We start from the raw sequence: 27,973 nt of genomic DNA on the forward strand, positions 1-27,973 counted from the left end.
AAATTAATGCTGATATCCTCAAATGCGTATTGTATTTAAATACGTAAACCAGCTGACACAAGCTTGACTACTGCTGCAAATCAACTCTATGTGCCGGCCAAAAGACTATAACAACCAATCGCCAGATTGGCTATTCAGCAGTATATAAGAGCCGTACCGTCACACCAGCCAACGCTGTCTTCAATTGTTTTATTGCGCCTTACCGTCTTTAGACAGGCTCTGGGCTGGGTGACCTACTGGCTCCGTGCGCAAAAGTTGTTAGCGCAAGTCGGTCACGGCGTACATGAAGGAAAAATCGCACGGAATTGAAGCGTATGCAATGTTTTTCGCGAAGCAATTGACCGTCTAGAATGAGCGCCCGGTTGGTAATTCGGTCCTACCGGCCGTCTGAGGTCTTTCATCCCTAAGACCTGAGGAATCATTCATCGCTATATAGACACTGCTAGAGAACAGACTTGGCTGTGGTCGGGTAATTTCTAATGAAAAGATCGGATGCGGCCGCACAGCTAGCTGATTCCCTCCCCTTTAAGCTTGTCCTTGCGCAGTCCTTGGGAAAGGGCCAGAGGTGGCTTGATATCTAGGTAGTGGCGGTAGAGAACCAGTCTAAGGACGTTTCAAGCACCATCCTCGCGCGAGGCCGTCCCATCCGAGCATAGAGAAGCACGAGCCATGGCGAGCTAGCTAGCTCGACAACATGGGCAGAATGACCCTGAGCTCGGACGCCACTAGCTCTAAGATACGAGTGTACCACCCCGATTTGGTCGATTCGGCTTCTCCTACGGCGCTTGCTTGTGCTATAGTGGCTTAAAAATCTCCTAGCTAATGCAGGAACATAGATAGTTCACCTCTTTGGCCCGAGCATTCGGGACCTAACTCGGTCCTCACCCCTGACCAGGCACAACTGAGCCTAGCTGCACTCCGCCCACCTTCCGCCTACCAGTCAGTATGTGAGCAAGAGTTCGGACCATTCCGACAAGCTGGTTATAATAACCTGGCTGGTGCCGATCTCTTGATGTCGTGCCAGGAAGTTGTCCTGTACTCGTCGTCACGGCTTGCAATTACACTCGTTGTTTACTCTGCATCGGTCTTTTTTCAGTCTCCACTCGTTTGAGCACCCAGTCTCTCTTTAGATCCACACAGTCAGCCAGCCGGCCATCATACACAAGTCTACAATCTTTTCACAATCGACACACTCTTTCCAGCAACCATGCATACCAAGGCCTCCCTGGCAATCGCTGCCTCTATCATGGCAGGGCTGGCCAACTCGGCCGCCATTGAGTTGGACCAACGAGCAGTGACCTGCTCGACCGACGTGCTCTCCCGCCTGATGGCAGCTCTTCCGGCCTACGCAGCCCCATTCTGCAAGGCTGCCGTTAATATCCCACCAAAGACGCCAACCGCTACCATTACGGTTGCGCCCACTGTGTAAGTACTCTGCCTCTCCGCTAATGTCAGGGCCAATCTAACCAATTTTCTTGCAGCACCGTAGGAGCCACCGCCTACTCGACTGTATACGTCACGGACAAGACGCAGACCACTACCATTGTCGTGAACGGCAAGCGTGACATCCACTACCGCAGCGAACACGTTCACGAGCTTGACGAGCGAGCCATGCTCAAGGACCGGGCCCTGCTCGACTTCGCGGCCTTTGCCTCCGCGGCACATGTCGCCCTGGGCGTCCCTGCCGTGTCCGCTGCATGCTCGTGCTTCTCGTCGGCGTGGACAGCGCCGACAGTCACCACCACCGTTGCCGGCAAGACAGCGGTGACAATCTCTACCGCCAAGACGACCCTGCCTACGACCGTGACGGTCAAGGGCGTCACAGTCACATCCACCAGCAAGGGTTTCGTGGCGACCTCGACCTCGTCCACCACGAGCAAGCCTTCGACGACGACGACGAGCACCACCCCCAAGCTGTCATCCACGACCCCGGCCTCGTCGTCCATCATCACCTCGGTGCTGAGCGTCAGCTCCTCCTTTGTGCCTGTTAGCACCATCACCAACAGCGCGGAGCTGTCGAGCATCAACTCCATCGTCTCGTCCATCCTGTCCAATACCGCATCTTCGACACCTTCTTCTGCCGTTCCATCGGTTGCCGTGTCTAGCTCGGATGTCTCGAGCTCGTCGACTGCAGCTGCCAGCTCATCTACTGCTGTGAGCTCCGCAGCGTCAAGCTCGTCCTTGGCATCGAGTGCCGATTCCTCGCTGTCGTCCTCGGTAGTGAGCACCACGGCATCCGCCTCGTCGTCCTCCAGCGACGCCAGCTCCCTGGCCTCGTCCACCGCGCCCAGCGTGGTGTCATCCACTGCTTCCAGCCTTTCATCTACAGTTCCCGACCTTTCCTCCACCACCCTCAGTCAATCTTCCACTACCCCAAGCGTGGTATCCGACAAACTCTCAACCTCGAGCACCCTGCCCTCCAGCGACATCTCCTCCAGCCAGTCCACAATCACCTTCTCCCCAACATCCACCGACCTCCCAAGCAGCACCCTCTCCACCTCATCAGTGACCCCCTCCTCGACCTCCTCGGGCCACGTCTGCGGCGTAGACCTGCAAGCCTACAACTACGCCACGCCCGCCAACGCCGACACGTACAACGGGTGCAACCCGGACTCGGCGACCCACTTCAGCGCGTGCCACTCGGATGTCAACGGCACGGCTGTGTGCAGCTCGTGCGGCAAGTGCGGGACCAGCACCGCCATGTGCAAGTCCGACGCCGAGTGCGGCGCCGGCGAGGCGTGTCTCACCGGGACGGCGTGCAACGGCGGCGCGGCGGCTTGTTTGCCCATCAATGATAACTGCTATGGGACGAGTCAGTAAGGTACTTGATGGGTGATCCTCAAAGATGCCGCGGAAAAGAATGGGAACAAATGGATGGCGGATGTGTTGGACGAGGGGGAGAGGGCTATATGGTGTCATTCAAAGCGTTCCTGTAAATAGTTCTAATGTATAATCAGACCTTCTGAAAACCATCAAAGGCTTTCTTTCTCTTTCATGCAGCCGTGTCGATGCGCCAGCCTTCTTCGTCTCCGTCTTTCCGTCTAGTCTATCTGCGACTCTGAGTCCCGGCCCCAACCAAAGGGCCACATTAACTTGTAAAACACCCATACGAATGTTCCCAAAATCCGATACATCACAGCCAAGTAAAGCAGGACGACGTTATGCACGAAATACCCCGATGCGTTCCACACATCCCGGCCCGCACCCCGAGGGTCCGTTCGGGCCTTCTGGGTCACAGCCAAGGCCCAGTTGAAGTCAGCAATGGCATCGTTGACGCCCGCCTGGATGAGCGAAGCCTTGCGAGGCGGCTGCTTGACCTCGGGCCAGGCGCCGGGGAAGTCGGCCGGGCCCTTGTGCTTGCCCTCGAAGTCACGGAGGGTCAGGTTGTGGTCCTCGTGCTGGCGCTCGCGCACGCTCTCTTTGGTGAGCTTGCTGCGGATGCGGGCCTTCTCCTCCGGTGGTGTGGAGTCCCACCAGGCCTTGACTGTGTCGAACATGTATTGTTGGATTGGAGTCTTGTTGTCGGGAAAGGACGGGTGGTGCAGCACGGAAAGGATTTTGTCCACAACGAGCTCTGCGTCAATGTCTGCGTCATCCCAGCACTTGACGATCTGCTGTGTGCTCCAGTTGGTCGTTACCGTTGCGACGAGCCCAGCGGGCTGATTGAGCACATTGCCAAAGTGGTCCTTGGAGAGGTCTGAATGGCTGGGATCGGACGCCGAGCTGCCTTCCGCGAAGACTTTTGCGGAGTCGCACTTGGCCGCCTCCTCGTCCACTCGGTCCCTTGCTGCCTTGACGGCATTGCGCAGTTCCATGACCGAAGACTCGATCATAACCGCTAGATACCTGAAAACAAGCTGGTTTGTGTACTCGCCCAGCTGGCCATGCGAGTAGTCTTGTGTTGACTCCTCCTCATCTTCTTGGCCGGCCTGTAGATACTTCGAAACAGCGTCGTGTAGATAAAGCACGGGCTCAATGGTCTTCCATAACACGTTAGCATCTGGCAAGACTTCGGGTGCTGGAATTTCTTCTTCATCAGGCACATATTTCTTGAAGATATCCTGAACGGTCTGAAGCTGTCTCATCAGTGGGTCAATGTCTGGTTGAATTTTGCTCAGCCGTCCGATGCCGGTCTTGATGAGCTGGAAGAGATGCTCAAACGCCATGCCACCGCGATTTAGTTTCTTGTCCGAGTTAGCATTGAACCAGAAATTGTTTGTGATGAATGATTTGGGTACCTACGCTAGCAAGCTCGCCTAGCGAGCCCTTGGACTGTAGAACCGCCTTATCATCGGCTTCACCCAGCAATGAGTGGAAGATGTCCAGCATGCCGAACGTGCCTGTGGTAAGAGGTGCAACCTCCTTTCCAGCTCTAGCGCCATCGGGGACCGTGACGCGGCATGCGTCGCCGACAAAGGGAAATATCTTGTCTTCGCCAAGCTCATGCAGACACAGCTCAATGAAATTGCTGTGCGCAGAGAAGTCCTCCAGGGTGTGCAAGGCAGCACCGAGTCGACGAAATGCATCCTTCCTCGCGTCTGTCTCATGCTGAGCCCGTCCCTTCCGGCCAAGCTCGATGCACCCTAACAGTTGCTCACGAAGGTAGTCAGCCGACGTGACCCATCCTTTACCAGAGTTGGCGATGTAGTTCTTCATGCCTGTCTCGGGGTCGATGGCCAGCTCTTTCGGATCTACCGGGCCGCGCAGGCGCGCATCGATTTTCTTGGCATCGTCTGGGTAGCCACACGGATTGTCAATGTGCTCGACATGAGTGTAGCAGCCCAAGCGCTCTCGCGTGACGTCGAACTCATCAGTCGCAAACCCAAACTCCATGAAGGCCATGACGGAGACGATGGCGCGCAAGATGGGCTCGGGAACGTTCTCGAGACATGTCGTGTCGATGACCTGAGAGAAGTCGCGCAGCCAGTTGCCAAAGTAGATCTGTTTGCGCTGCAACTTTGTGAACCTGTAGCCGGTGATGAAACTGGTCGGCAGGAACTTCAGCACCTCGGCCAGGTCGCCATGTCTCCAGACATAGCCCTTGAACTCGCTGGCTGGAGGCACCTCACCGGCGCCAAATGCTGCAACTGGGCTGGCGAAGACCAGGCATATGAGGAGGAGTATGAGTAATGAACTTGTAGAGGGCATCGCGCTTTTCGTGCTATCGGCCAAGATCCATGCTTGTGAATAGTTTGTTGTTGATTTTGTTGGTGTTTGTGTATCGAGATGCGACAGTCACACAGCGTATGAGTGAGAATTGTGCTTGGCCTAGTCCAACTGACTGACAGTCTGGTGACGTCTGACCTCGGCCTGGCCCCCTGTCTTGCAGGGTTGGGCATTCGTCGGGCGGAAACTTGCGAGGACACCGACTGCCCGGAGCTTTATCTCCTATCGGGTGGTGGCGTCGTGGCGCTATGTGGCGCAGTCACTTCTCCCGACTTCATGCCGTCAAATCTTGCAACGCTGCCTCAATGTACCTCTTTTACCATCATTTTGATTACCATTTAGTACTCTACATCTTATTCCAACAGTCAATTCCTGCCACTCCCCACTCCAATGAAGTTCAGAGAATTCCCAACCCTGTTCCTTACACAATTTCAGTCAAACCACCTCCAGTGAGAGTCTGTCCTGAGTTGCCCTGCCGTAGGATAACCCTCCATCGGATAACCTTCCGTCTTCTGTGGGATAACCTTCCGTAGGATAATCTCTTGTGGGATAATCTTCTGTGGCATGAGCTTCTACAAGGCAGCCTCTCGTGAGATTACCTTACATGACAAGACATCCGAATGATGCCCACTTCGCCCTTCACCACCCAGTGGACTTCCGTGGAATCGGCATAACCACAGAGAAACCGCTGACCCCGTCGTTGATGAATACTAGTTTCTCGCCCGTTTCCATGGTAGAAGCAGTCTCCTTCCGAATGTTGGGAGCAGCCCAAATGGCGCTGATGGTGACAACCTCCTGTCCAGGGCCGCTGGTGATCGTTATGGTCGCGGGGTCAAGTGTCCAGGCAGTCGGCATCTGAGGGATGTATTGTTTTGGAGGTGGCTCTGAGGAGGCAGTCCTCTCAGTAGTGTCGGTCTTAGTCTCTCTTACTGGGGACGCTTTCGCCTTCTTGGTGGGCTTTTCTTCGCTGTTATTCTGCTCCTCTCCTTCTGCTCCTCGCTTTCCTGCCCCGGAGGCGGCTAGCTTCTTGTGAAAATCTGATTCCACCTGGGGCGCGGGCATTGGCTTCCTTGAAGCTGTGGTTGATTCAGTGTTGGTGATTACTGGCTTCAATGGCAATGGGAGGTCTGGCAACGGTAATTGAGGGTGTGTCTCGGCAGTAGTCGTGGGTTGAGTGCTGGCATTCGCGGCTCGCTTGGCCCTCTTCTCCCTCCGTCTCACTCTCTTCATTTTCTTTCCTGTTTTGTCCTTCGATCCCGCTCTGGGCATCCTGTGGATTGCAGTGACGCGAGTGAATCTGACGGCTCCCGACAGCATCGGCACCAGCTCCTTCATGATGACTGATTTGGTAGCCTTGGACCAGGAGATCCGTGTGATGTTGCAGGATCCTAGGCCACTTCTCATCGCTTCACCTGCCAGCTCGTCGGCCGTCGTGAGTTGTGGCACCATGTTTCGCGGGCACCAACGAAGCTCCACGGTCACCTCGAGCCCATGATTTTGCAGCGCAAGAAACAGATCTCTTATTTGTTTGATCAATTGTAGAGGCAATGTCTTCCTTGATCGCTCTGCCGCCGGTGCTGTTCTGACAATGTGTTCGATAATCGGCTGGCAGTCCGTCGTTAGGTTCACGTTGATAGGGCTCGCATACGTCTTTAGGACAGGAAGATGTCGCTTGAGCTCTTCATTCGCTGCGTGAAGGGCCTCCAAGACTCCCACGCCCTCCATCACCAGTATCCCAACCGCATGGCCAAACGGCCAGGCTTGCTCCACGAAGTCCCCGCACGGATCTGCGGCCGCGGACTCGGCAGCCCACTCTCGTGGCAGCCATTGCCACCTGTACACCAATCCAACGCCGCCTCGGTTATCCCTGCTGTGGCTGCCGTCGGTGAAGGCGCAGATTTGGATGTTGTCGGGGGTAGAAATGTGAGACGCAGCGTCTTCCGCCGCCTTGATCGCTTGACTGCGGTTGTGGACGATGATCGCCCTCCCCACAGTGCGGCCCTCGACAATGATTGGATGATTTTCGACCTTATCCATCTTGATTTTACATTTGTACCGCCCGCTGCGTCAATCGTGGTGGCAATTCATGTGTTTGTAGTGAATGAGGTCAAGTTGGGAATTGATCGGCTGCAACTGGAGTGTGTTGTTGTCTTGCGGTCTGGGCTGAGATTCGAGGCAGTAGGCAGGCGGGGTAAAGTGAGGCAGAATAAGGACACAGCTTGGGAACATTGGCTAAGGAAAGGAGTGAGCTGGGCCCCATGTGCTCGAAGTTGATTTATTTGGCGTTTGGGAGGAGGAGGGCGGGGTGGGCCTTCGAGGGCACTGGGGCCCTCTGTCAGGCAAGATTGGCCTTTGGGGCCTTTGCAGTGGCCAGGCCTAGAGCTCTCGGCGCCTCTTTATAAAGGTCGGAATCCAGCTGTGTTCGAGGTGCTTGTGGTGTAAGTAAACACGGCTGCGTACCGCGAGCGTGAACCGCGGGTGAAGAAAGATCTCCGTAGTCACGTCAGAAACGGGCTCGCAGACACTCCGAGTTCGAGTGACACCCTCTGATCCCTCCTCGGCCTGTGCCCGCATTTTTTGCATAATTTATCGATTGATTTGGTCGTTTTCGCTTTGTACTGAAGTCTCTGAGTGACACATCACGAATTTTCCCACCCTATGTTAATTTTCCCTCATTTACAAACGGGCTCTGTAATCAATATGTGAGCAACGATGCTCATGGCAATTGATGCGGCCCTTGCCTTCACTTGACCATCACCATGGCTTGCGTGGAACCGGGACTTCAGAGTTGCAGTTCTAGCTGTGCTTGCTATTTGAGATAATTCTTGTTGGGCGAGAACGTTGAACATAATCTCGTCATTGGAATCCATAGCTGTGATGATGATAATTTGTGTGCTAGTACTTTCGCTTTGTGTTTTCTATGGATCCATCAGGCATTGCATTCTTGAGACTCTGTGATCTTATCAAAGATGCGTGGAAAGCGTTGGCAGTAAGATAAGGAGGGGTCCATTTTCAGAGTGAATCCAAAGCCAGGTCCTACAGCGTTTGCAATGAATGAGTCCACCTGCGGAACCTCGCACTGGTCTAATAGATATCGAAAATCAGCCCGTTTCCAAGCGCTTGTGGTGTAAGTAAACACAGCTGCGTGCCGCATGCGTGTACACGGGTGAGTCGCGATCTCTGTGTGTACGTATGATACGGACTACTGCAGACACTCCGAGTTCAACTCGGCTTGCGCTTTTATTTCTTTTTTGCTTTTTCTTTTTTTCCCTTCTGCCTTCTTTCCCATTTGCTGCTGTCTTTGGTCCCACCTGTGCATATCAGTGACCTTCTAGGTGTTTACTTATTTATGCCGGGGATGCTGCAAACGTTTAGTCGCCTCCCTCGACGAAAGTCTTGCTCATGACGCTTGCCAACCATCGCTCTGCTAAAATTGGAAGACGACTAATTAAATCGATAGGCGATGGCTCCCTTACTTCCAAGTCGTGATTGAGTAGACATTTTTGAGGCCAACATTGGTTCTATCTGTACGCATCATGAACTATGGAGATGCAAAGTTCGGCTTGCTCTTTGATCTTCTGCAACGGCTGTCCCGACAACTGAACCCGAACGAACCGCACAAAGGAATTAAGTTCACAACACCACATAAGCCTTAGACTCGGATTATCTGTATTGAGATCGGGGTCCTTGATATTTACGAAAAGAAGGTCTTCCTTTGCATTTTCTCGCGGACCGAGATCTGATGAGCAATTTGGTCTGGCGTCCGAGATATGTTTTTCGATCTAGGGGCAGGGCATCAAGTCAACAACCTGAATTTCTGCCAAGTTTGGAACATGCCCTCAAGGTATCTTGGAAATTATGAAGTGGACATTTATGCCGTGAATAGTTTGGATGCTCAGACGTCATGCATCCGGCCCCGAACGGTAGCACTTGTAGGTGTTCCAGGCAGAGGCTCATGGGACAGTCCGACACTATACTATGAACTGTGGTCTATGAAATGTCCTGAACCTCCTAGGATATGGCTCTCGGAGCGTTGTGGGAAACGATGATCTACTTCAGCCTTCAGCCAAATATCAGCACTTCATTTTTCTGCGAAGCTAGAGATACGGGTTGGAATACAAATAGCCACAGTCATTGTAGGCCAGTGTGGTCTCTCTCGGTCAACACCAGCATCTGAGCCCTGAAATGAATGAGCAAGCATTTTGAATGTCCGTCAATTTCTTGGTCAAAGGTCCTTCAATTTAGTCAGTTCATTGGTATCATTTGTTGGCATGTGTCATCCGATCTTGACATGTACATACCGACTGCCTAGGGACTGACCATACCTTGACCTATCGCTCATTATACTAGTGATAGAAATGACTCTAACGGGTCGAAACCTGTATGTTCATTTATAAAATGCCATCATCCAGCCTGGATTCCCTTGTGTACGTAATTACTCGCGTATTTCTTGGTACACAACCCATAAGTATGTCGATGAGAAAGACAAGCACAAAGCAGCCGGTATTATTTGTCGATTCCAACGACAAAATTAAAAGCCATGCTTGGAGGTAGTGGACAAGTGCACGCATGTAGATTTCTAGCTCACCTCTTCGAAGTATCAATGGTGGTCTGGAGCACAGTCATCTGCTTCAATTTGCCAAGCCGCCTACTCGAGTCGTTGGATAAGTTGGAGTTGCTACTATACTCTTTGAGTCGTCATGGAGAGTCTGAAGTGGACTTGTCCCATTTTCTACCGAGCCTCAAATTTCCAAGCAACCTATGATCCCTGCAGCGCTCAGTGTAAAATGACTCAGCCCTATCCGGATGTGTGTTTGCGGGACCCAGACTTGATCCCCTGAAGCGATCTGTGATGCTTAAAATAAATCAATAGCAATCATGGCACTAGGTCAATCCTTGGCTAAGGAACCTTATTCTTGGCGGAGGAAATGGAAAACACTCATGCAGCTAACCCACAAAAGATCCGCAAACACAGCTTTTATGGACGCGTACACACAGCATCGATTGTCGATGATAATGATCTTCAACGATCCACTGTCATCGTCAATGCGTCTTCGCGTATCTCGTCGATTTTCATGTACTCAACTCTGCAGTTTTTGCCCACGATAATGACAAGAATAGAACACCGACGACAAGCGCACTCATGCATTGCTCTCGGCCGTGTCGGGTGGCACGAGTCCGGCTCACGGCAGCCATGTCGTATCTGGGAGAGTGGTCCAGTTCATCCCATCTCGACTCAAGCCGTACCCACAACTCACCCGGGCCCGCTCGCAGTTTCCGTATCCTGTCTTGGCTTTGGACAAAGGATAAAATCAAAAAGCTCCATCGGCATATATCGCGCATGCTTGCTCTCGTCGACATGCCACAGGCTTATTTCATCGCCAGGCTGGGAATTGTTTGGGTTGGGTGTCACTCTTTTCTAGCATCGCTAGCAGTCTCTCCCCATTCAGCTTCTTCTACACTCTCTTTATGAATTCGTAATACCTTCATGCAAGACTTTCAACCATTATTGTCTCTATAATTCTCAACCCTCGACGCCGCTCGCTAGTATCCTCATCTCTCGGCCAGAGCTCATTGTGCCAATTACCATACATTCAAGCCGAGAACCCTAGACCTGCACAAATAATAAAAGCATCAAGCAAGCATGGCACGCCTCACTGTCGCCGTGGCATTAGCCATAACATCTCGATTCGGTCTTTCCTTTGCCGCAAACGAGGCTGCTCTCCAGGCTTGCCCTACTGATGAGACTGCCTTCAATACCACAACAGGTATCAACTACAATATCTGCCCCGGCACAGACCTGGTAGGCAAATCAGAACGGGAAATAAAACAGATCAACACAGTCGAAACATGTGCCTCGTTATGCGAAGAAGACGGCCTGTGCTTGAAGGCTGTCTATGACACGACCGGGCATGTCTGCCATATCAAGTCGACGGAGGACGACCTGACCTGGTCCGAGAATACGAGATTTGACACAGTTTATATCAGCAATAAACTTTCCGAAACAACAGACATTGCGAATTGTCCCTACACAGAAACGTCCTACCAGGCGGAGTCGGGAGATGGGTTCTCGCTCTGCCTCGGCACCGACCTTCGCGGCAATGACTTGCAAACCATCGACAATATCAACAACGCCACCGACTGCGCAAAGCAGTGTTCAGGTATTGAAGCTTGTGCCAAAGCCGTCTACGACACCGCAGATTTGGTCTGCCATATTAAAGGCGCCGATGACGAGAACCAAAACACATTGATTTGGTACACCAACAAGAGATACAACGTCATTCAACGCAAGACTGTCTATAACCCAGCTATCAAGGGCAAGTGGTCGGATCTCATCCGACTTCCAGTCATTCCAGTTGCCGCTTATATAGTGCCTGCATTTCCAGCCCCCGAGCGTATGCTGTTCTTCTCGTCGTTCAAGGCTTTTGACTTCAGTGGGGCAACAGGGAAGACACAATTTGGTGACCTGAACCTCGGATCCGGAGAGGTCTCCCAGCGTGAAGTCGCCAACACACACCACGATATGTTCTGTCCTGCTATGTCCTCGCTGGAAGATGGTCGAATGGTTATCAGCGGTGGTTCCGATGCTGAGGCTGTGAGCATCTACAACCCAGAGACCAACGAATTCACCCGTGCGCCAAACATGAGCATCGCGCGTGGCTACCAGTCTTCGTGCACGCTCTCCGACGGTCGTATCTTCACGATTGGTGGGTCATACTCCGGCGACAGGGGCGGTAAGAACGGTGAGGTCTACGACGCAGACACCAACGAGTGGACTTACCTGCCTGACGCCGCAGTCGAGGACATGCTCACGGCCGACGAGGGTGGAATCTGGCGACAAGACAACCACGGATGGCTGCTTGGCTGGAAGAATGGATCCGTTTTCCAAGCTGGTCCCTCCAAAGCGCAACACTGGTACGGCACCGACGGAAAAGGCTCAGTACTTGAGGCCGGTACCCGCGATGATGACGACGCAATGTGCGGTGTCTGGGCCATGTACGATGCCGTTGCCGGAAAGATCTTCTCTGCTGTCGGGAGTCCGGACTACACCGACAGTGACGCCAACAACCGCGCTCATATCACCACCATTGGAGAACCGTGGGAGCCTTCTCAGGTAGAGAGGATGCCTGATCCCGCTTACCCACGTGGATTCGCGAATGCCGCCGTGCTGCCTGATGGAACTATCCTCGTAACAGGCGGGCAGAAGAGGTCTCTTGTTTTCACGGACACGAATGGCATCATGTACCCTGAGCTGTTCGACCCTGTTAAGCAGACATGGACGCAGATGGTCCCAGAAGCCGTGCCGCGCAACTACCACTCCATCTCCATCCTACTCCCTGACGCCACCGTCTTCAGTGGAGGCGGCGGTCTCTGTTGGGTTGCATCCATCACGGCCGATGACTCAGGCTGCGACCGCACTGTTGATCACCCAGACGGCCAAATCTTCAGTCCTCCATACCTTTTCAATCCCGATGGATCAGCTGCATCCCGGCCTAAGATCGACACAGTATCAGCCACCAACGCCACAGCAGGAGCCACGCTTAAGATCGTTGTGCAGAATGAAGACGTCGCCGGGAACTCCACGCTTGTACTCATGCGCCTCGGCTCCGTCACCCACTCCACCAACTCCGATCAGCGGCGCGTGCCTCTCGTTGATGTTACCGCAACAGGAACGCAGATGGCTGGCGACATCGGCCCAGACGGGAACATCGTCAACCCAAAACCCGTTGGAACCGAGTACACGGTTGTCCTGCCTGAGGACTACGGAGTTCTGCTCCCTGGATTTTACTACCTTTTTGCTATCTCTGCAGGTGGTGTGCCGAGCGTGGCTAAGACAGTTCAGATCATCTTATAATCCTTCATGTTCATATTGAAATGGTTACTACCAAATGTTTATAGATAGCGTTGGTCATGCATAGAGTTACGGTCACCCTAGAAATTAATCAGAATATAAATGGAAGATCCTTATCCATACTGTTTCTAAGTGCCGCTTTTGCAATTCCATGTGGTTATTTGTGAAGGGAGCGAGAGTTTTTGCGGGGGAATTATGCTTTCACAAATCATGAAATCGGGTCAGAATCCATCCAACGATTACATTCGGGCCTCTGAATCACATCAATACTGTACTCTGCACTTCGACTGCTTCAAGCGATTGCTCCATGAATCACTTTTCACACCCAGGAATCCCGGTAAATTTTGTACGATAACCATGCAAATGTAGTAACCCAAAGCACAAATATCATTGACCTCCTACAATTGACTGCGCGAAAGTCGATGCAGCCGTAACAAATCATACATGACTATGCTGAGCACTCGATGCTCGCCTTACAGTATCAGTAGCATAGCAAATAAACGTGTTACCAAGTTAGATATCCTAATTGATCTGGTATCTGTGTCACTCCAGAAAACACATGCGCTGGTTTTCCTAATGAAAAATGACTTTCCACGTGTTTGTACATTTCTGTATATGTCAGACTGTATCTGTGCCGTCATCACTTATAAAGTGACGGTTGCTTGAGTGGATAGCCTAGTCTTGGGCCCCGATGTTTGCCATCCTTACTCCATTTTTGCATTGTTGGTTATTGGGAGAGTATAATTCCACGTTCAATGGCTCATGAAATAAGAAACATCGAGATAAAAAATCGCATGTTAAGGAAATTTACTTCTACTGTATTAGTTGGACCCCTCTGGTCTTGAAGCCTGTGGAAGCGGATAATTGGAAGGGCGTGTCTGGCGAACCATATTGATGCATGGCTATTTGCTATTCTCTGGGTGTCGCTCATTGTTCAGACCATATTCTGCAGCCCTCCATTAGACGTGTTAAGCTAATGGGTCTGGATAGGCCGCCCGCCCGACGATCATTGCCGAATAAGGATCGTATGCTTGCTTTACGGTAGACTGAGTGCTCTAGAGTTGCCCATGTCCTCCTCGTCACAAGGCATGCCCCATTCTTCAGGGTTCGGGGTCTACCGAAAGGGATCATGGCGTAATTCTGTTCTCTGTACATAGTCTAGTGTTGACCTGACCTCTGTGTTCCCGTCATTGGAAATGGCAAGATGCAGGCATTGAATAATTGCAATTCCCAGCTGTCTCCTAGGTTAGACTATGGCAGGAACTATACGACAAGTTGGTTGTAGCAGCCAAAAGTTCGTCATACATCATTTGAGGTCTCCCATGTTGTGGACGTCGGGAGGTGGCTGCGCCTCTCGTGGCTGTGTGCTTTTCTTAACCCCGGACTCGATCCACTCGACCCCTGTCCTTTCGTCCCTATTTTCCCTCACCGTCAAATCCCAAGGCGTCTGTCTAGGATAACACTGAGGCAACCCTCGAAGATCCCTGGACGCGTCCTGTCATAGTGGATCCGCTGCATTCATTCAGCTGTCCTGAACACATCGTCCCTGTTGCCAATCTGCAGTATTTAGCCATGGCCTAAAACTATCAGACTTAGAACATCGTCACTCTCACTCGCCTTCAGATTATCACCGACCTGTTCAACTATACCTCCAACTGATCCCAACTTCTTGACCACGGGAAACCTTGCATACCACTTCTACCTCCTTGATTCTGGCATCATGGTTTCCACCACTGCAAACCCCGACTCAGAGCTCTTCTGCTCCGTGTCCTCTACCCAAAAAGTGCCTGAACGTCACCCGTCAACATTGATTCCTGGCGGGCATGCATCACCACTGCGACACCCAACCGTCCTCAGACCGGGCGCTGGAAACCATCACGCTCGGAAACAAAGTTCAGAGAGGTCACAGACGCCAGGCCAGCATCACCAGCGAAATTCATCCACGTCGCCAAAGCCTACATACAAAGCGTACTCTCCTCCAACATCACCACAAGATCCCCGGGCCTCGGTAGTAGCCGATGAGATCGAGAGCTACTTTACAAAACTTGACATCCAACCACTTCACATCAAGAAGCAAGACACTATCTCCAGTCCATCGGCCGAGAGCTCTGGCAGAGTGTCTCCTGTGCATCGATGCGCATCCCCACCGCTCCCGCCAAAAGTTAAAATTGAGGACCCACCACAGTCACCTCATCCGGCGGAGACCCCATCAATATCACAACCTGAAACGCACATGAACGACACGGAGTCTGATTCTGACCAGCCTCCCGCGTACGAGGAGTCCGAGCGTGTACAGCCACCTCCGGAGAAGTCAGCCACACCTGCGTCCCCGGCGGCCGAGCGGCCTGAGAGCAATCAAAGTCCCGCGAGTGGTGCCGCTGTATCAGCCGCAAGGGATAGTGGCTCAGTTGCCGGGGATGACACCGATGAGGCGGTGACGGCGCCCAAGGACACAACAGAAGAAGTCGAGCCAGCCAAACAATCCAACAGTGAAGAGGGCACAACAGACCAGCCCACGCAAACCGAGGAGGCGAGTGAGGCTGAGGCCAGCTCACCACCACCTCTGCCTCCACGCCCAACACCCGCATCAACAACGCCCCAGCCGGACACGGCATCGAAGATGCCCGGGGCCTTCCCCCCACCGCCGCGACGGAGCCCATCGCCCAAGGGCAACTCCTCTTCGTCCGCAAAGATGAACTACGTGCCGGGCGCGGCAGCGACGTCGGCTACGGCGGTCGGAGCAGCGGTAGCGATCCCGTCGACAGATTTTGCGCACGGCGGGTTCGCACATGCACGAAAGGCGCTGGGCCATCGTGTCAGCCACCTGGTTGACAAGGCGAAGGAGTACCATGAGGCGAAGAGGGCGTCGGCCACGCGGGGTGGCGCGGAGGAGAGCAAGGAGAGGAATGTGCTTGTTGTTGCGCCCATTGCTTGATCTTGGGGTACTGGCGCCGCAATTAGTACTAAACAGGATAAGATGGTCGGGATACATGTGGGCAATGACAGCGAGAGGCCTATCGCCTTTTACTCCACTGTAGATAGCGAAAACGTATAATTCATTAATATGATACCACGTCGAGGATTGTTACCTCGACAATTGAAATTAATGGGCATCTTCATTCTAGTCAGAAACCTTGCTTTCCCTCTTGATCACCCAAGATCCAAAAGACACCCTTATCCCAGCCGGTGTCCCCTTCGAGAACACACGCATGTCTGTAAAATGAACAACTCAACCTCAAGCGCTTGAGGCAACAAGACCCTCAGATCTAGCTTCGTCCAACTTGAGACCTAAGACCACAGCTGGTTTCGCGGCCCCTGATAATTTCGCCATGAAACGATCCATGTCCCATGTTCCCTTCCTCTCCTCTTCCTTCAGTGTCCATTTCTTCCCAGATCTCAAACCATAGGGCTGGTGGTATGGGTCCGTCGCCATCCACGTGGACCATTTCTGGATTATTTCGATGGCCTGCGCAGAAGACACTTCAAACCACTCCAAATGCTCCTTCAAGCAATTCTTGCAGTATATTGTCATCCTCAAGTGGTCAAGCTCCGCGTGACACAATGCCTCGACACGACGGGCATTTCTGACTCTCGCGACTGTGCCAGAAGGTATGGGATATAGGAGTTTGGAGGGTCTGTTGCAATCGAAGTTCCACTCCTGATGGCGCTCCTCAACAGAGCGAGTAGTGTATCCAATTTTCACAAATCCTTTGTTTCCTTCAACCTCATACACATAAACGTATCCGCTTTGAAGGTCTTGGTTACACAACTCTCTCATCATTGTCGTTTTGATCGTGTAATATGAGCACTTATAACCAATTCGCCGGTTGTTCCTGTCGATGATCTCGAAAGGAGAGGTGTCGTACGCTGCCGGCCAATAGTTACTCAAATCTTGATCAAAGTCCGTGGTCAGAGAGCGCCTCTTCCGCGAGACAAGATCACGGTTGGGTTTGTTCGAGGTGTTTTCAGACGCTTCCGTATCTGGGTCTCCAGATGTGCGTACCATCTTGCCCCGTGTAGCGCTTCCGCTGGTTTTGACTTGTTGCTCCTCGAGGACTTTTGCTATGCGCAATTGCCACTCAGCCACTCTTGTCAGAGGCCGTTTATTTATGTGCTGACGGCAGCGCATGTTTGTCTCCAAGACTTTGAGAAAGAAGTTAAGGTAAGCATCGTTCAAGTAGACCTTTGGTTTGGTGATCTCATTGATCGTCGCCACGCAATTATGCACCCTTTGCCCGCCAATGCAATATGGACATCGTTTTCGCTCGCGATCCGCTTCTTCTATACATTGATTAGATTCTATTTCCAGAAGCTTTCTGATACACTTTTCAATTGTCGCGGCCGAGTCGATAACAATTTCTCCGGCTGGAAATGTAAGTTTCCAGGCATCGATTCGAGACTTTTTCGGGATACCACTCCGATGCAACTTGCAATGCACTAGAGTGACCATTTTAGCCAGCGCAGCGTCAAGTTCTGTAGATGACTGCGTGAAGCATGTCATTGACTTGAGCTGTGAAGTAACCTCGTTCTTGTTCGCAGCTGGTGATGCATTTTTACAAGGGTTCCCTGACTTTGTGAGACCTCCACATAGTGTTCCAAGACCCAGAGAAGTCCTCAATACCGAAATATCGACTATTGTTTCTGTAAGCTCCTCCTTCTGAAGCATGAACGGCGACGAATGAGAAGGTGGACACGTTCGAATTGCGTCTCCGTACTGTCTCGGGACTTCACGATAGTGTGTTCTTGCTTGAGGTGGTGAGCTTGGAGGACTTGGATAGGCAGCAGAAATTGTTGTCGACGTCTGCGTCTTGTCAATACTGCTGAGGTTGGCAGCTGTGGCACCCTTCTTATCATGGCTTAGCGACATCTTTTCGGCTAACACACAATAAATAGATGGTAAAATGAGTAGAAAATCAAACCGATGTCTTGACTATTACCTCTGTTCCCGAAAAATCAAGCAAAAAAGGAGCCAGATGGGAGATCAAGTAGAAGCGGGGCATGACTGCTTGATGGGTTATCGGAGGCTGGAGGCTCCCGTGACGCGGACCAGTTGGCTGCACTCTAACGCACTATTAGGCGCCTTCAACGCCACGTCGTGCGATGTTCTAAATTTACTCTGCATCGTGAAATCGTGGGATCCAATTAGAGTGCGCCTCGCCGCAGGGGCCGTTTTCTGAACTCCTGCTGAAGCTTCCCAAAAAGATAATATGCAGTTGGGCGTCCTGGCAGTACCAGATAGTCTCAGCAGCCACGTGAATCCAGAAGAATTCCATGTCTGACATGGCGAATAAAATGACCGGTAGTCACGCGACTCCACGCCCCCCATCCCCTTCCTGCGGAGCTTGAAGACCTGGCATGGTATCGATTTGGCTTAGTGCTTAGCATCTCAAAATCAGTCCAGTCAAGAACGCCAAAAATGCCTGACATCCTGAAACTGCAAGCCAGGTCACACAGGCTGCCTTAACTGAGTTCGGGAGGCCCTGCTTGCTGGTCTGGATATGCAAAACACCAGGCTAGGCTGTCGTCAAGAGTCTTCCGATTATGTTTGGGCGCAATTGGGACCAGGCCGTCAGCTTCTTAGGTTTCTGCACGAGGAAGTCGAGCCACCGTGTCCGACACACCTGGGGAACTTATTGTAGTAGGAGCGCGTTTTGCCTAAGAGTGCCTGAGTCTGATAATTAGGATACCACCGGCTGTCCTAGTCATAGCGTGGTATCAAGTAATCATTATCATTAGAACATCTTATCGCAGACAGAACAAAATCTTGACCATCTCTTCTAACGCGTACATAGTCAAAGTCAGGGTACTATTTAGCAGTATGAGCCAAGAGCTGATCGTTGACCACACTGCCAAGGTCCATTGAAGACGTGGTCGCGGTAGAAAGCTTGTATCCAGGATTATGGTTCATTATTCGGCGGATGGCGTTCCTGATCTCGCTAGCGCTTTCTGTCACCCGCGTTAGTGCTCACCCTCCAAACATGTGAATGTAAAGCGTTAGGCGAATGTAGAATTTCAATTCAGCCTGGGAGCCATTGGTCGCGTTTAGCATTGCACAATTGCATCTTCATAATCGAAATATTGCGCAAGATGGCCACATTTCCCATCATTCCATGAAATGGACTGATCGACTGACGTCATGTCCCTAGTGCACGATGGAATCAACTCTAAATTTCCACGCTGACAAATCGCTGTCTGAGCCGAGCATAAAACCTCCACCAGCTAGTCGCCTTCCGGAAGTCTTTGCCTTTGTCCCAAGAAGCTACTCAACTTCGACCTCAAATCATACCAGTTCGTCTCATAGTACATTCCGATTTAATCCTCATCCCTAAAAATGGGCGTCCCTGCAACTTTCAAAGCCGCCGTCGTGCCCGAGCCGGGTGCGCAGCATTCCGTCCAGGACCGTTCTCTGCCGCCCTTGGAGGCCGGTGAGGTGGCCATAAAGGTCACAGCTACCGCTATCAACCCAGTCGACTGGAAGATCCGCGACTACAAAGTCTTCATCAAGGACTACCCGGCCGTTCTGGGAAGTGATGCGGCGGGTGAGATCGCCGCTGTGGGCTCGGGAGTGACCAACTTCAAGGAGGGAGACCGCGTCTTCTTCCAGGGCATCATCGGCAAATATGACTCCTCCACCTTCCAGCAGTACGTCAAGATGCCCGCAGAGCTCGTGGCGAAGACACCCAAGAGCATCTCGGACGATGAGGCAGGTGGCATCTCGCTGGCCACGGTGGCGGTGTTGACTGGCTTCTACGACAAGAGCGGCTATGGCCTGGCCGCGCCCTGGACCGAGGGAGGAGAGCAGGCCGGCAAGGGCAAGGGCATCGTGATCCTCGGAGGAAGCTCCTCGGTTGGGCAGTACGCGGTTCAGCTGGCCAAGATCTCAGGCTTCGACAAGATCGTCACCAACGCTAGTGCGAAGCACCTGGACCACCTGAAGGCACTGGGCGCCGACGTTGTCCTCGACCGCTCGTCCCAAAACAGCCCCGAGGACTTCAAGGCCGCACTTGGTGGACTGCCGCTCGCCTTCGTGTTCGACTCCATCTCGGAGAAGGACACCCAGATCCTGGGCGTCAAGATCCTCGCCGCCACGAAGACCGAGAACAGCAACGTCATTACCGTCCAGGGCGTCAATGCTGAGGCGTCTGAGCTGGGCCAGTCGCTCGAGCCCAAGTCCACCGTGAAGCAGGTCCTGGGTCTCGGAAGCGCTCCTCACCTGCGCTATCTCAGCGAGCCTCTGGTCAAGCACCTTGGCGGCGAGGACGGGTACATCGCCAAAGGTCGTTTTGTGCCCAACAGGCCTGCCGTGGTGAGTGGTGGCCTGGCCAATATCGAGGAGGCTCTAGCGAAGAACAAGAAGGGTGTGTCCGGAGAGAAGGTCATCATCCGCCCTTTTGATGGTTAAGCGTTTCTGGCGACGTGTGGACAGTCCCTAAAAGTACTTGAGTCTATAGAATTCCTATTGCACCTACACATCATATGTGCTTGGTGATAGCATCTGGAGTTATCATGTTCAAGACGACTGCATCAAACCCGGGGCGAAAATTTCTGCAAATTGAAGGCTGTAGCAGGATGAGGACGAGGACGACTTTGCAGCACAAAATAAAAGTAAAAGATACTATATCCACGGATTCTAAAAGCGACCAATATTCATCAAGCCTCGGAAGAATCGTCGATTGGTGACGCGGATCTCATATCATGAACTGCTCATGTTGTTCCAGCACGAATTCACAGTATTCAATGCGCAACTCGATTGCTAATGATGACCTGTGAGAAAATAGCGTGTCTCCGAGCGGGTGTGCAAGGGGTGGTGGAACGTGGGTAAAATGGCTGGGAAAGATGGCCGCGGGGCCGGGACCATCAGCACCTTGGCAGCAGCGGGGTCGGGGTTACACTGGCCCTTGGGGCGTTGTGCTTTACCTCTGGCCGGATGACTGGCAGGTAATGTGAGTAGAATTAAGTTGCACCTAATGATTCACTGCCGATATCTATGCATCAGTCCCGGAGATCGCTTATACGAAGCATCGGCCTCATCGTCGCCGGAGTGTACAGGTGGGTGTGGCAGAGCCTCAGACGATGTTGCATTAGCGGTCGTACAATAGACTACGTGTCGGCTTGGTCTGCAGGTCGGCGCATCGCCATGGGGCTTGTAGGCAGCGAAGCGGGCTGTGGTCGGTTGGCGGGCTACCTCCTGCAGCTCATTGCAGGCAGAATGTGGCTTCGTCCTATAAGAAACTACCGCGAGCCACACCCCTGAACCTTAACCGAGTTTTCGGCCAACGTCACCTCATCAGACCCGTTAGACCCGCCAACAGTCAGGCTTCTGCATCTCCTCCTTAGATATATGAGCGGATTCCCACTGCGTTCTTGTAGAAAAATCCTAGGTGCCATCAAAAAGTTTTCGCGAAACAAACGAGAATGACAGCCAAACTTCACGAGGTTCCAGCCGAGATCCTGGCTTGCATTGCAGATGAGCTAGACATCGAGGACTATGGCAACCTGCGTCTTGCCAGCAAACAGATCCACGATTACACATTCCCATACTTCGCGAAGAAGTTTTTCAGCCGCCGGAAATTCTTCCGCAGCTACCTGAGCCTCAGCACACTACTATCCATCTCCGAATCGCGCCTGAACCCCTATCTCGAGACGCTCGTTCTCGGCACAGAGCTACTCGAGTTCGGCGCCCCGAGTGACGCACCAAATGTCTCCAATGAGGCGTACGCCCAAGCATACGCGGACCAGACGAGCATCATAGGCTCCGGATGGGATCGCGACACACTGATTAACGCAATGCGGAACCTCCCCAATCTCAAGGGCGTGGCGGTCGAGTCCTTTGACGATCGTGAGGTCTGGGACTTTGACACCAACAGCCCGAACTCGGTCATCGACGGTGGATACGGTCTCAAGACACTACTGAGGAATCTCGGATACGAGGCGGGCAGGCCGCCTCACCAATCGTCGCCAGTCTCTCAGTGGGTCATGGCCGTGCAAACGCTCCTGGGCGCCGTGGCAAAGGCCGGTGCGAAGCCCAAGAGCCTCAGTATAACAGGGAAAATCCTCAACAGGTCATATATCAACTCTGATGATCTGGGTATCGACGACGACGCGTTCAACATCCCAACCTTTATGCAGCAAACTCTGGTGCCGGTCATCGAGGGGCTGGAGGAGCTCGATTTCGACGTATACAACAGACTGCTCTACCCCTCGCCCGAGGACCCTTCAACTTGCAGGACATGTCATCTACGCCGGTTCCTAGGCCTGCCAAAGAACCTGCGGAAGTTGCGGATCGCGCGGCTCACGGGCGGCATGACGGCCCTCGAGAACCCGGAGGAAAGGGGCGGGTTCTGGACATGGCTGGGATGGAGCCCAAAGGGCAAGGAGAAGGCGGTGTCTGAAGACAGCGAAGGTGACAACGGCGAGACTTATCAGTGGAATGTCACCCCCGAAAATACAACTAACCCGCTGATCTCGCCGCCGCCGATCGCCCTGCCCAACCTTCGCGAGCTCCATCTCGCCAACCAGGACATCTTGTCCACGAACCTGACCCGCCTGCTGAGGAAGGTGGCGCCCACTCTGGTCAAGTTGGACCTGCACGAGCTCATCCTGCGCGACCGGGTCGCCGAGGTGGAGGCAGCGGCCGCGGCGGTGGAGCCCGGCGAGGACGACGAGCCCGTCGACGACGTGCGGACCGAGGTCGACCTGTGGATCGCTCTGTGCACCAATCTCGCCGCGATGCCGTGCGATGAGCTGCGCGAGGTTAACATCAGCGGCTTTGGCGGCCTAGGTGACTGGCACTTGTCAAAGTTTGGTGGCTCCTTGACAGCACCGGACTCGGTGTTCTTCAGGGTGCTGAAGATTGTCGGGGAGAATTGTTACGATGGGCGCGCAGAGTTTTCTTACAAAGGACCTAATGCTCGGGAGGCACTGGGGCGGTTGGCGGCGGACTTGCGTGCTGCTGTTAGGGACGGACGGCATGTGTTTGTTGCTGAGCCCGGGAAGAGGAGAAATAGTTTCTGAAGTGCTGAAAACCTTTTGTTGTAGACTTTTTAACTTAGTATTTGATGAATGTCACGATGTTACGGCTGGGCTTCCGAGAGCTATATCTTCACAAAATCCTGCATATCATGTCATTTGTGTAACAAGGTCCTCGTTTCCAGTGCACAGCTGGATTGAGGCCTGTTCGTGCATCGCAAAAAAAAGTTGTCATGACGTCTGGGAACCCGCAGCTGAGCTAGGTAGTCAACAATTTCGGCGTGCTCTACCTCCATTTCCCTTTGCTAGAGCAGAACAGTCATTGAAACTGATGATATGTTCAGCGAACGATGCACTATTCCATTCTTGAATATGGACATTTCGTGGATGATCAAGGGCACATAGGAAGGCTACGACATCTACAAATTTCGAGAGGCCTTCACTGATAAGAACGCCTCGATTTATCCAGGAACGGGCCTCCGTCGATGTCATGTCTACAGGCGACGCATTGGTTAAGCCCTGTCTTCCAGGGGCGTCGATTAGGCTAAACCTTGATTCCTTACAAAAACTTTCCCTTCTCGGTGATTTACTTGAAGTATTGCAGTTCTTTCATCGGCCGCATCTCTTTGTACGGAGAAGACCGTTTTCAGAATGGCGAGGTATTTGTGCCGTGTTGCGCATAATGTGATCCAGATTTCTCTCACACCCCCAGCACTCATGAGCTGCCATCAATTATTCTAACTTTTGTATCACGGTCGTCCGCCTCAGGTAGCGGGCCGATCACCGTACACACTAGCTTCCTTCGTGCACCTATACACCCGCTAACCTGCGAAAATGAAAACGCGGTCGGCGAAGTACGCTCAGAGAGAGAAGCACTCCTCTGAAATTGAATCGGCTAGATCAAGTCTCAAGAAGAAGAGAAAATTCTCAGCGGCTGCCGATCTTGAAGAAGAGATTGAACATCCATCGAAGCAGGACTACAACTCGGTGCGCCAGGCACTGATAGACATTCGGGCAGATTCAAAATTAATAGAAAATGAGTTAGAAAGTAATAGGAGAGAGCTTGAAGGAAAGATTCGCCAGATGAAGCAGAGAGAGAGTGAGTTGAAGGGGATAGATGACCGTCTCAGAGCCACGTCAGGCGAGCCACCCGGCAAAGACGAAGAGGACGCAAATCCAGGAGAATCAATGTTTAACCGGCTTAGATCTGAGATCCACGATTTCGCGATCAAATACTTTGGCGATCAGCTTCAACAACGTTTGACAGCACGCGTTGGAGCTGGCTGGGCCGAGCGGTTTATGCAAGCCACGACCCCCGGAGAAGAGACGTACGTGGACTACCTGCATTCACACCGGCGATGCCCCATGATAATCAAGGCATTTATTTGGCGGTTTATATGTGGCACAATTTTCAACGCTGCCGCATGGAGCGGCAGCGAGAAAATTCGTCGGCACATGAATGAGCTGCAAGAGATCTTCAGCGAGTGTAAGTGGAACAAACCGCGGACACATTTCCCAGGACTGCCGACTAAGTACACTTTGACCAGTTTATAATTCATCAAACGCTAGCGCGGTGCAAATCCGGAGGTATCAAAAATGGAGGAAGGGAACGGCGTGCCTAATATTACAAACTCTCGAGACTGGCATCGTAGCCCACGTAGATCAGCATCTTACCCAGCTGGAACAGCACTTTGCACGATCAATCAGTGAAGTGATCAGCCCATTTATGAGGTCAAGCCCGGAGGGACACGGTGACTTCCTACTGAAAATCATACATCACGCTATCGAATTCGACAGAGAGATCAGCAAGCAGCTGCCTCGGCTCACCTGGACATTCAGCCCCGAGCCGATCGAGTCGCCGTTCGATTACAGCCAGGACCAAGAGATGATCATGCAGCTCCACCCGGGCGAGAAACTTGCGAACAAGCTTCCAAGTGGGGCAAAGGCTAAAGTTTACCTCGTGGTGGCGCCGGGCTTGACCCAGCGGGGTGCGGACAACAGCCCATCGACGTCTTTCGATGTGGAGCATTGGCTAAAGCCGATGGAGGTCACTTGTGTCAAGCCCAGGCGACAACATACCTTTTCCCTAGGAGATGACGGCTCTGAGACTCAAGGCTAAGCTTCTTGGTACAAATAATTTCATTTAGTTTAATTAAAAGTTTACTTTCGATCCTAAATATATAATATCCTCAATACACCTATGTAACTTATAAAGAGTGATATCCCTGCTTATTTATAATATCTTTTTCTCTATATTTATATAAAGCATCATAATATATTTTATTATAATCAACATAAAACTAATACAAAATATTATATCATTACAAGCCTAACTTTATATTAAATAGCAAGCAAATACTATATCTTCCCCCACTATAATAACTGGTACATTACCCAGGGGCAACTTTAATACAATCCACATAGTGGAGCAGCTATTGTGTCTACCTGGAGGGATCCTTGCTTTGGATAATAGTGTTGTCTGGTCCTACGCCCCCTCCCCCCTCCCAAGAAAATCCCCACTTTGTGATACATCGCAGGAGATCCTCCCCATAGCATACCTCAAGAAGTCCTCTTCTTCACAGGCAGGATGTCTCGTTAGCTCCAGTCAGGCTGAATTCTGGCATTAGCTGTGTTAGGCTATGCAGGGTGGGCGGGAGCAGTGTGAGACGAGGCTTCCATCAATGGCGGAGCGATAGAGTTAAATTCAGCCTCACCGCGATGTAGACAAAGTCAAAGCCAAGGCAGATCCGAGGGCGCACGTTTCTGTACGAAGTCAGGCAGCAAGTTACTGCGTACGGTTTGAGCGCAAATGATAGGTAATTCATGCCCAGCTGGGAGGCAAATGCAAAGATATTTTTATCACTACCACAACTCATATGCCTGCATTAGAAGGCCTGGCCTGCGGCTTTACCGGAGATCGCTCAGCACGACTTAGGAGATGTGCTACAGGCACACATCGTCATATTTCACATTAGCCTGTCTCTCCCCTGTGTCTGTTTCAGGCACAGCCATCTGGCGACTTACGTGGCACAAATTTTGCATACCGATGTACTGGGGCGGTGTAGACATGCATGTGTGGACCCCTCCACCAAACGGCGGAGCTGGAGGAGGCTGGTAGGCTCCCTCCTCGCCGCGAGACTTGCTTGTTCTGATATCCTCCTTCCAGTGTGACGGTCGATCCGCAGGAAGTGCTTCTTTAAACCAACAGTCAAAAAAGGCTGGCGAATCATCACTTCCATAACCGAGCGGTCCAATACGTTGACGTTTGTGTTTCTTTACGAAGACAGAGACAAAGAGCATCATGAAAAATGTCCTTGCACGGGTTAACACCAGCCAGAACAAGTTTCCACACGATAGCAACAGATGAACAGTACCGATTCCGGCCACTCAGTACCTCAACCACAATTCGACTTATCAGAATCTGCCCCCAAAAAGTAAACGGTCACATAGCATGCAGAATCTATCACGTTCATAAGGAGCATCAGGAAATCAAATATCATGCTCTATCATACGTCTGGGGAAGCTTAGGGCGTACAGAATACATATATCTGAGGGATCAAGGCAATAAGTGGTACCATTTTCAGCTACATGAAAACCTCTGGCTATTTCTGGATCATGCATGGCAGCACGGGATGTTTAACCAGTACTTCTGGATAGACTACCTCTGCATAGACCAGGACGCACACGGAGAGAAATCACAGCAGGTGCAGCGAATGCACATCATCTATCGAAACGCGGAACTCGTCATCATCTGGCTACAGCTTAGCGAGAAGGAGGAAAGTGGGCTGCTCGAATTTATCGATTTGGTAGACCGCTGGCTCACGGGAAAGATGAATCTCATCAGCTTTCTCCAGCTACGTCAAGATCGATACGATTTCTGGTACATCGCGGGAAATGTGATGGAAAACCCCTACTGGAAACGTGTCTGGATAGTGCAGGAGGTTGTGGTGGCTAAGGAGGTGTGTGTGTATACCAAACGTACCTCGCTCAACCTCGATAAGCTACATTTCATACTTCGACAGTTCCACTCGACCACTGCTAGCGGAAGACCTACGATTGGGGCACTATGCCATATGCGCGCCACGGGTGGGAAGATACCTCTATGGAGGATGTTAAAGGACTTCAAGGATTACGAATGCAAATACGCAGTCGACCGCATATATGGGATATTTGGCCTGGCCGAGAATAACGAGGACGGGAGCTCGCCTGCTATGAATATTCAAATCGACTACGAGAAGCCGGTATCTCGCGTCATGCTGGATGTATTGTTTGAATCATCACCTCCGTTGAATCACCTCGGGGATATCGTACTCGCCGACCCTACGCGCGGTCGTAATCCTCTGGCTCAGGGCTTCGTAGGTTGTTTAATGATGAGAAACTACATCAATGACGTCAAGACGACAGAAAGACACCGAGATTGTGCAAGAAATGCGCTGAAAGCCTTAGAAGCTTTCGTGATCATGTGGTCGGTCATGGGCACGCCTCGCCCGGATGACAGGGAATTGCTGGTGAATCTCTTTTCATCGGCAGCAGAGACTGATTGGAAGACCACTCGCCACCAAAATGCGGTGCTCCTCGGTATGATGCTCTCAGCGAAATCCTGGAATGATACAGTATACGGGCACTCGGAAAGACCACACTTCCGTGACTTTTTCCGCGACTCTGCCTGGCGATGTGCAGCCCACGGGTTTCGCGACGCATGCCAACCGAGTCTTCGGTTATATGAGACAGTTGCTGTCGTTGCTACATCTCCCGGAGCTTGGAGCCGTCCTGGTATCGTGGCTGCATGCGGAAAGCAATCTAAAGATTGCGACGGTTCAATGATGACTTACGAGCTATCGGACATCGGTCTCCGCATACAAGTTGAGCCTGCGATTGATAGTGGGAATGAAGGTTATCTGAGCATTCACAGCATGCAATCTGAGGCGTGAGGAGGTTTGAATTTTAGGGTTCAAAGATGTATACAAAAATGGGAAGAAAATTAAA

At 52.0% G+C, this 27,973-nt stretch overlaps 10 protein-coding genes across 10 annotated transcripts; 7 read left to right on the forward strand and 3 right to left on the reverse strand.

Annotated features, from left to right (window-relative positions):
* Positions 1-1,207: 1,207 nt before the first annotated feature.
* Positions 1,208-2,820, forward strand: J7T55_005609 (uncharacterized protein; the record flags this gene model as incomplete). Its single annotated transcript, XM_053139847.1, has 2 exons — positions 1,208-1,425; positions 1,482-2,820. 2 exons carry the CDS (start codon positions 1,208-1,210, stop codon positions 2,818-2,820), a joined length of 1,557 nt encoding a protein of 518 aa, XP_053000380.1.
* Positions 2,821-3,041: 221 nt separating this feature from the next.
* J7T55_005610 (uncharacterized protein) lies at positions 3,042-5,148 on the reverse strand (the record flags this gene model as incomplete). The annotated part of the gene is made up of 2 exons (XM_053139954.1): positions 3,042-4,184; positions 4,243-5,148. 2 exons carry the CDS (start codon positions 5,146-5,148, stop codon positions 3,042-3,044), a joined length of 2,049 nt encoding a protein of 682 aa, XP_053000381.1.
* A 657-nt stretch (positions 5,149-5,805) lies between these two features.
* J7T55_005611 (uncharacterized protein) lies at positions 5,806-7,203 on the reverse strand (the record flags this gene model as incomplete). Its single annotated transcript, XM_053140064.1, has 1 exon — positions 5,806-7,203. The coding sequence occupies one exon, from the start codon at positions 7,201-7,203 to the stop codon at positions 5,806-5,808; it is 1,398 nt and encodes a 465-aa protein (XP_053000382.1).
* Positions 7,204-10,810: 3,607 nt separating this feature from the next.
* J7T55_005612 (uncharacterized protein) lies at positions 10,811-13,021 on the forward strand (the record flags this gene model as incomplete). The annotated part of the gene is made up of 1 exon (XM_053140173.1): positions 10,811-13,021. One exon carries the CDS (start codon positions 10,811-10,813, stop codon positions 13,019-13,021), a length of 2,211 nt encoding a protein of 736 aa, XP_053000383.1.
* A 1,717-nt stretch (positions 13,022-14,738) lies between these two features.
* On the forward strand, positions 14,739-15,953 carry J7T55_005613 (uncharacterized protein; the record flags this gene model as incomplete). Its single annotated transcript, XM_053140282.1, has 1 exon — positions 14,739-15,953. One exon carries the CDS (start codon positions 14,739-14,741, stop codon positions 15,951-15,953), a length of 1,215 nt encoding a protein of 404 aa, XP_053000384.1.
* Positions 15,954-16,253: 300 nt separating this feature from the next.
* Positions 16,254-17,885, reverse strand: J7T55_005614 (uncharacterized protein; the record flags this gene model as incomplete). Its single annotated transcript, XM_053140391.1, has 1 exon — positions 16,254-17,885. One exon carries the CDS (start codon positions 17,883-17,885, stop codon positions 16,254-16,256), a length of 1,632 nt encoding a protein of 543 aa, XP_053000385.1.
* A 1,464-nt stretch (positions 17,886-19,349) lies between these two features.
* On the forward strand, positions 19,350-20,420 carry J7T55_005615 (lcohol dehydrogenase; the record flags this gene model as incomplete). The annotated part of the gene is made up of 1 exon (XM_053140501.1): positions 19,350-20,420. One exon carries the CDS (start codon positions 19,350-19,352, stop codon positions 20,418-20,420), a length of 1,071 nt encoding a protein of 356 aa, XP_053000386.1.
* A 1,013-nt stretch (positions 20,421-21,433) lies between these two features.
* J7T55_005616 (f-box domain-containing protein) lies at positions 21,434-23,032 on the forward strand (the record flags this gene model as incomplete). Its single annotated transcript, XM_053140611.1, has 1 exon — positions 21,434-23,032. The coding sequence occupies one exon, from the start codon at positions 21,434-21,436 to the stop codon at positions 23,030-23,032; it is 1,599 nt and encodes a 532-aa protein (XP_053000387.1).
* Positions 23,033-23,821: 789 nt separating this feature from the next.
* Positions 23,822-25,106, forward strand: J7T55_005617 (uncharacterized protein; the record flags this gene model as incomplete). The annotated part of the gene is made up of 2 exons (XM_053140721.1): positions 23,822-24,473; positions 24,649-25,106. 2 exons carry the CDS (start codon positions 23,822-23,824, stop codon positions 25,104-25,106), a joined length of 1,110 nt encoding a protein of 369 aa, XP_053000388.1.
* Positions 25,107-26,619: 1,513 nt separating this feature from the next.
* J7T55_005618 (uncharacterized protein) lies at positions 26,620-27,918 on the forward strand (the record flags this gene model as incomplete). The annotated part of the gene is made up of 1 exon (XM_053140832.1): positions 26,620-27,918. The coding sequence occupies one exon, from the start codon at positions 26,620-26,622 to the stop codon at positions 27,916-27,918; it is 1,299 nt and encodes a 432-aa protein (XP_053000389.1).
* Between the last annotated feature and the right edge of the window lie 55 nt (positions 27,919-27,973).

The sequence above is a fragment of the Diaporthe amygdali genome (genome assembly GCF_026229845.1).
Source record: "Diaporthe amygdali strain CAA958 chromosome Unknown NODE_1_length_4327563_cov_65_473760, whole genome shotgun sequence".
NCBI lineage: Eukaryota > Fungi > Ascomycota > Sordariomycetes > Diaporthales > Diaporthaceae > Diaporthe > Diaporthe amygdali.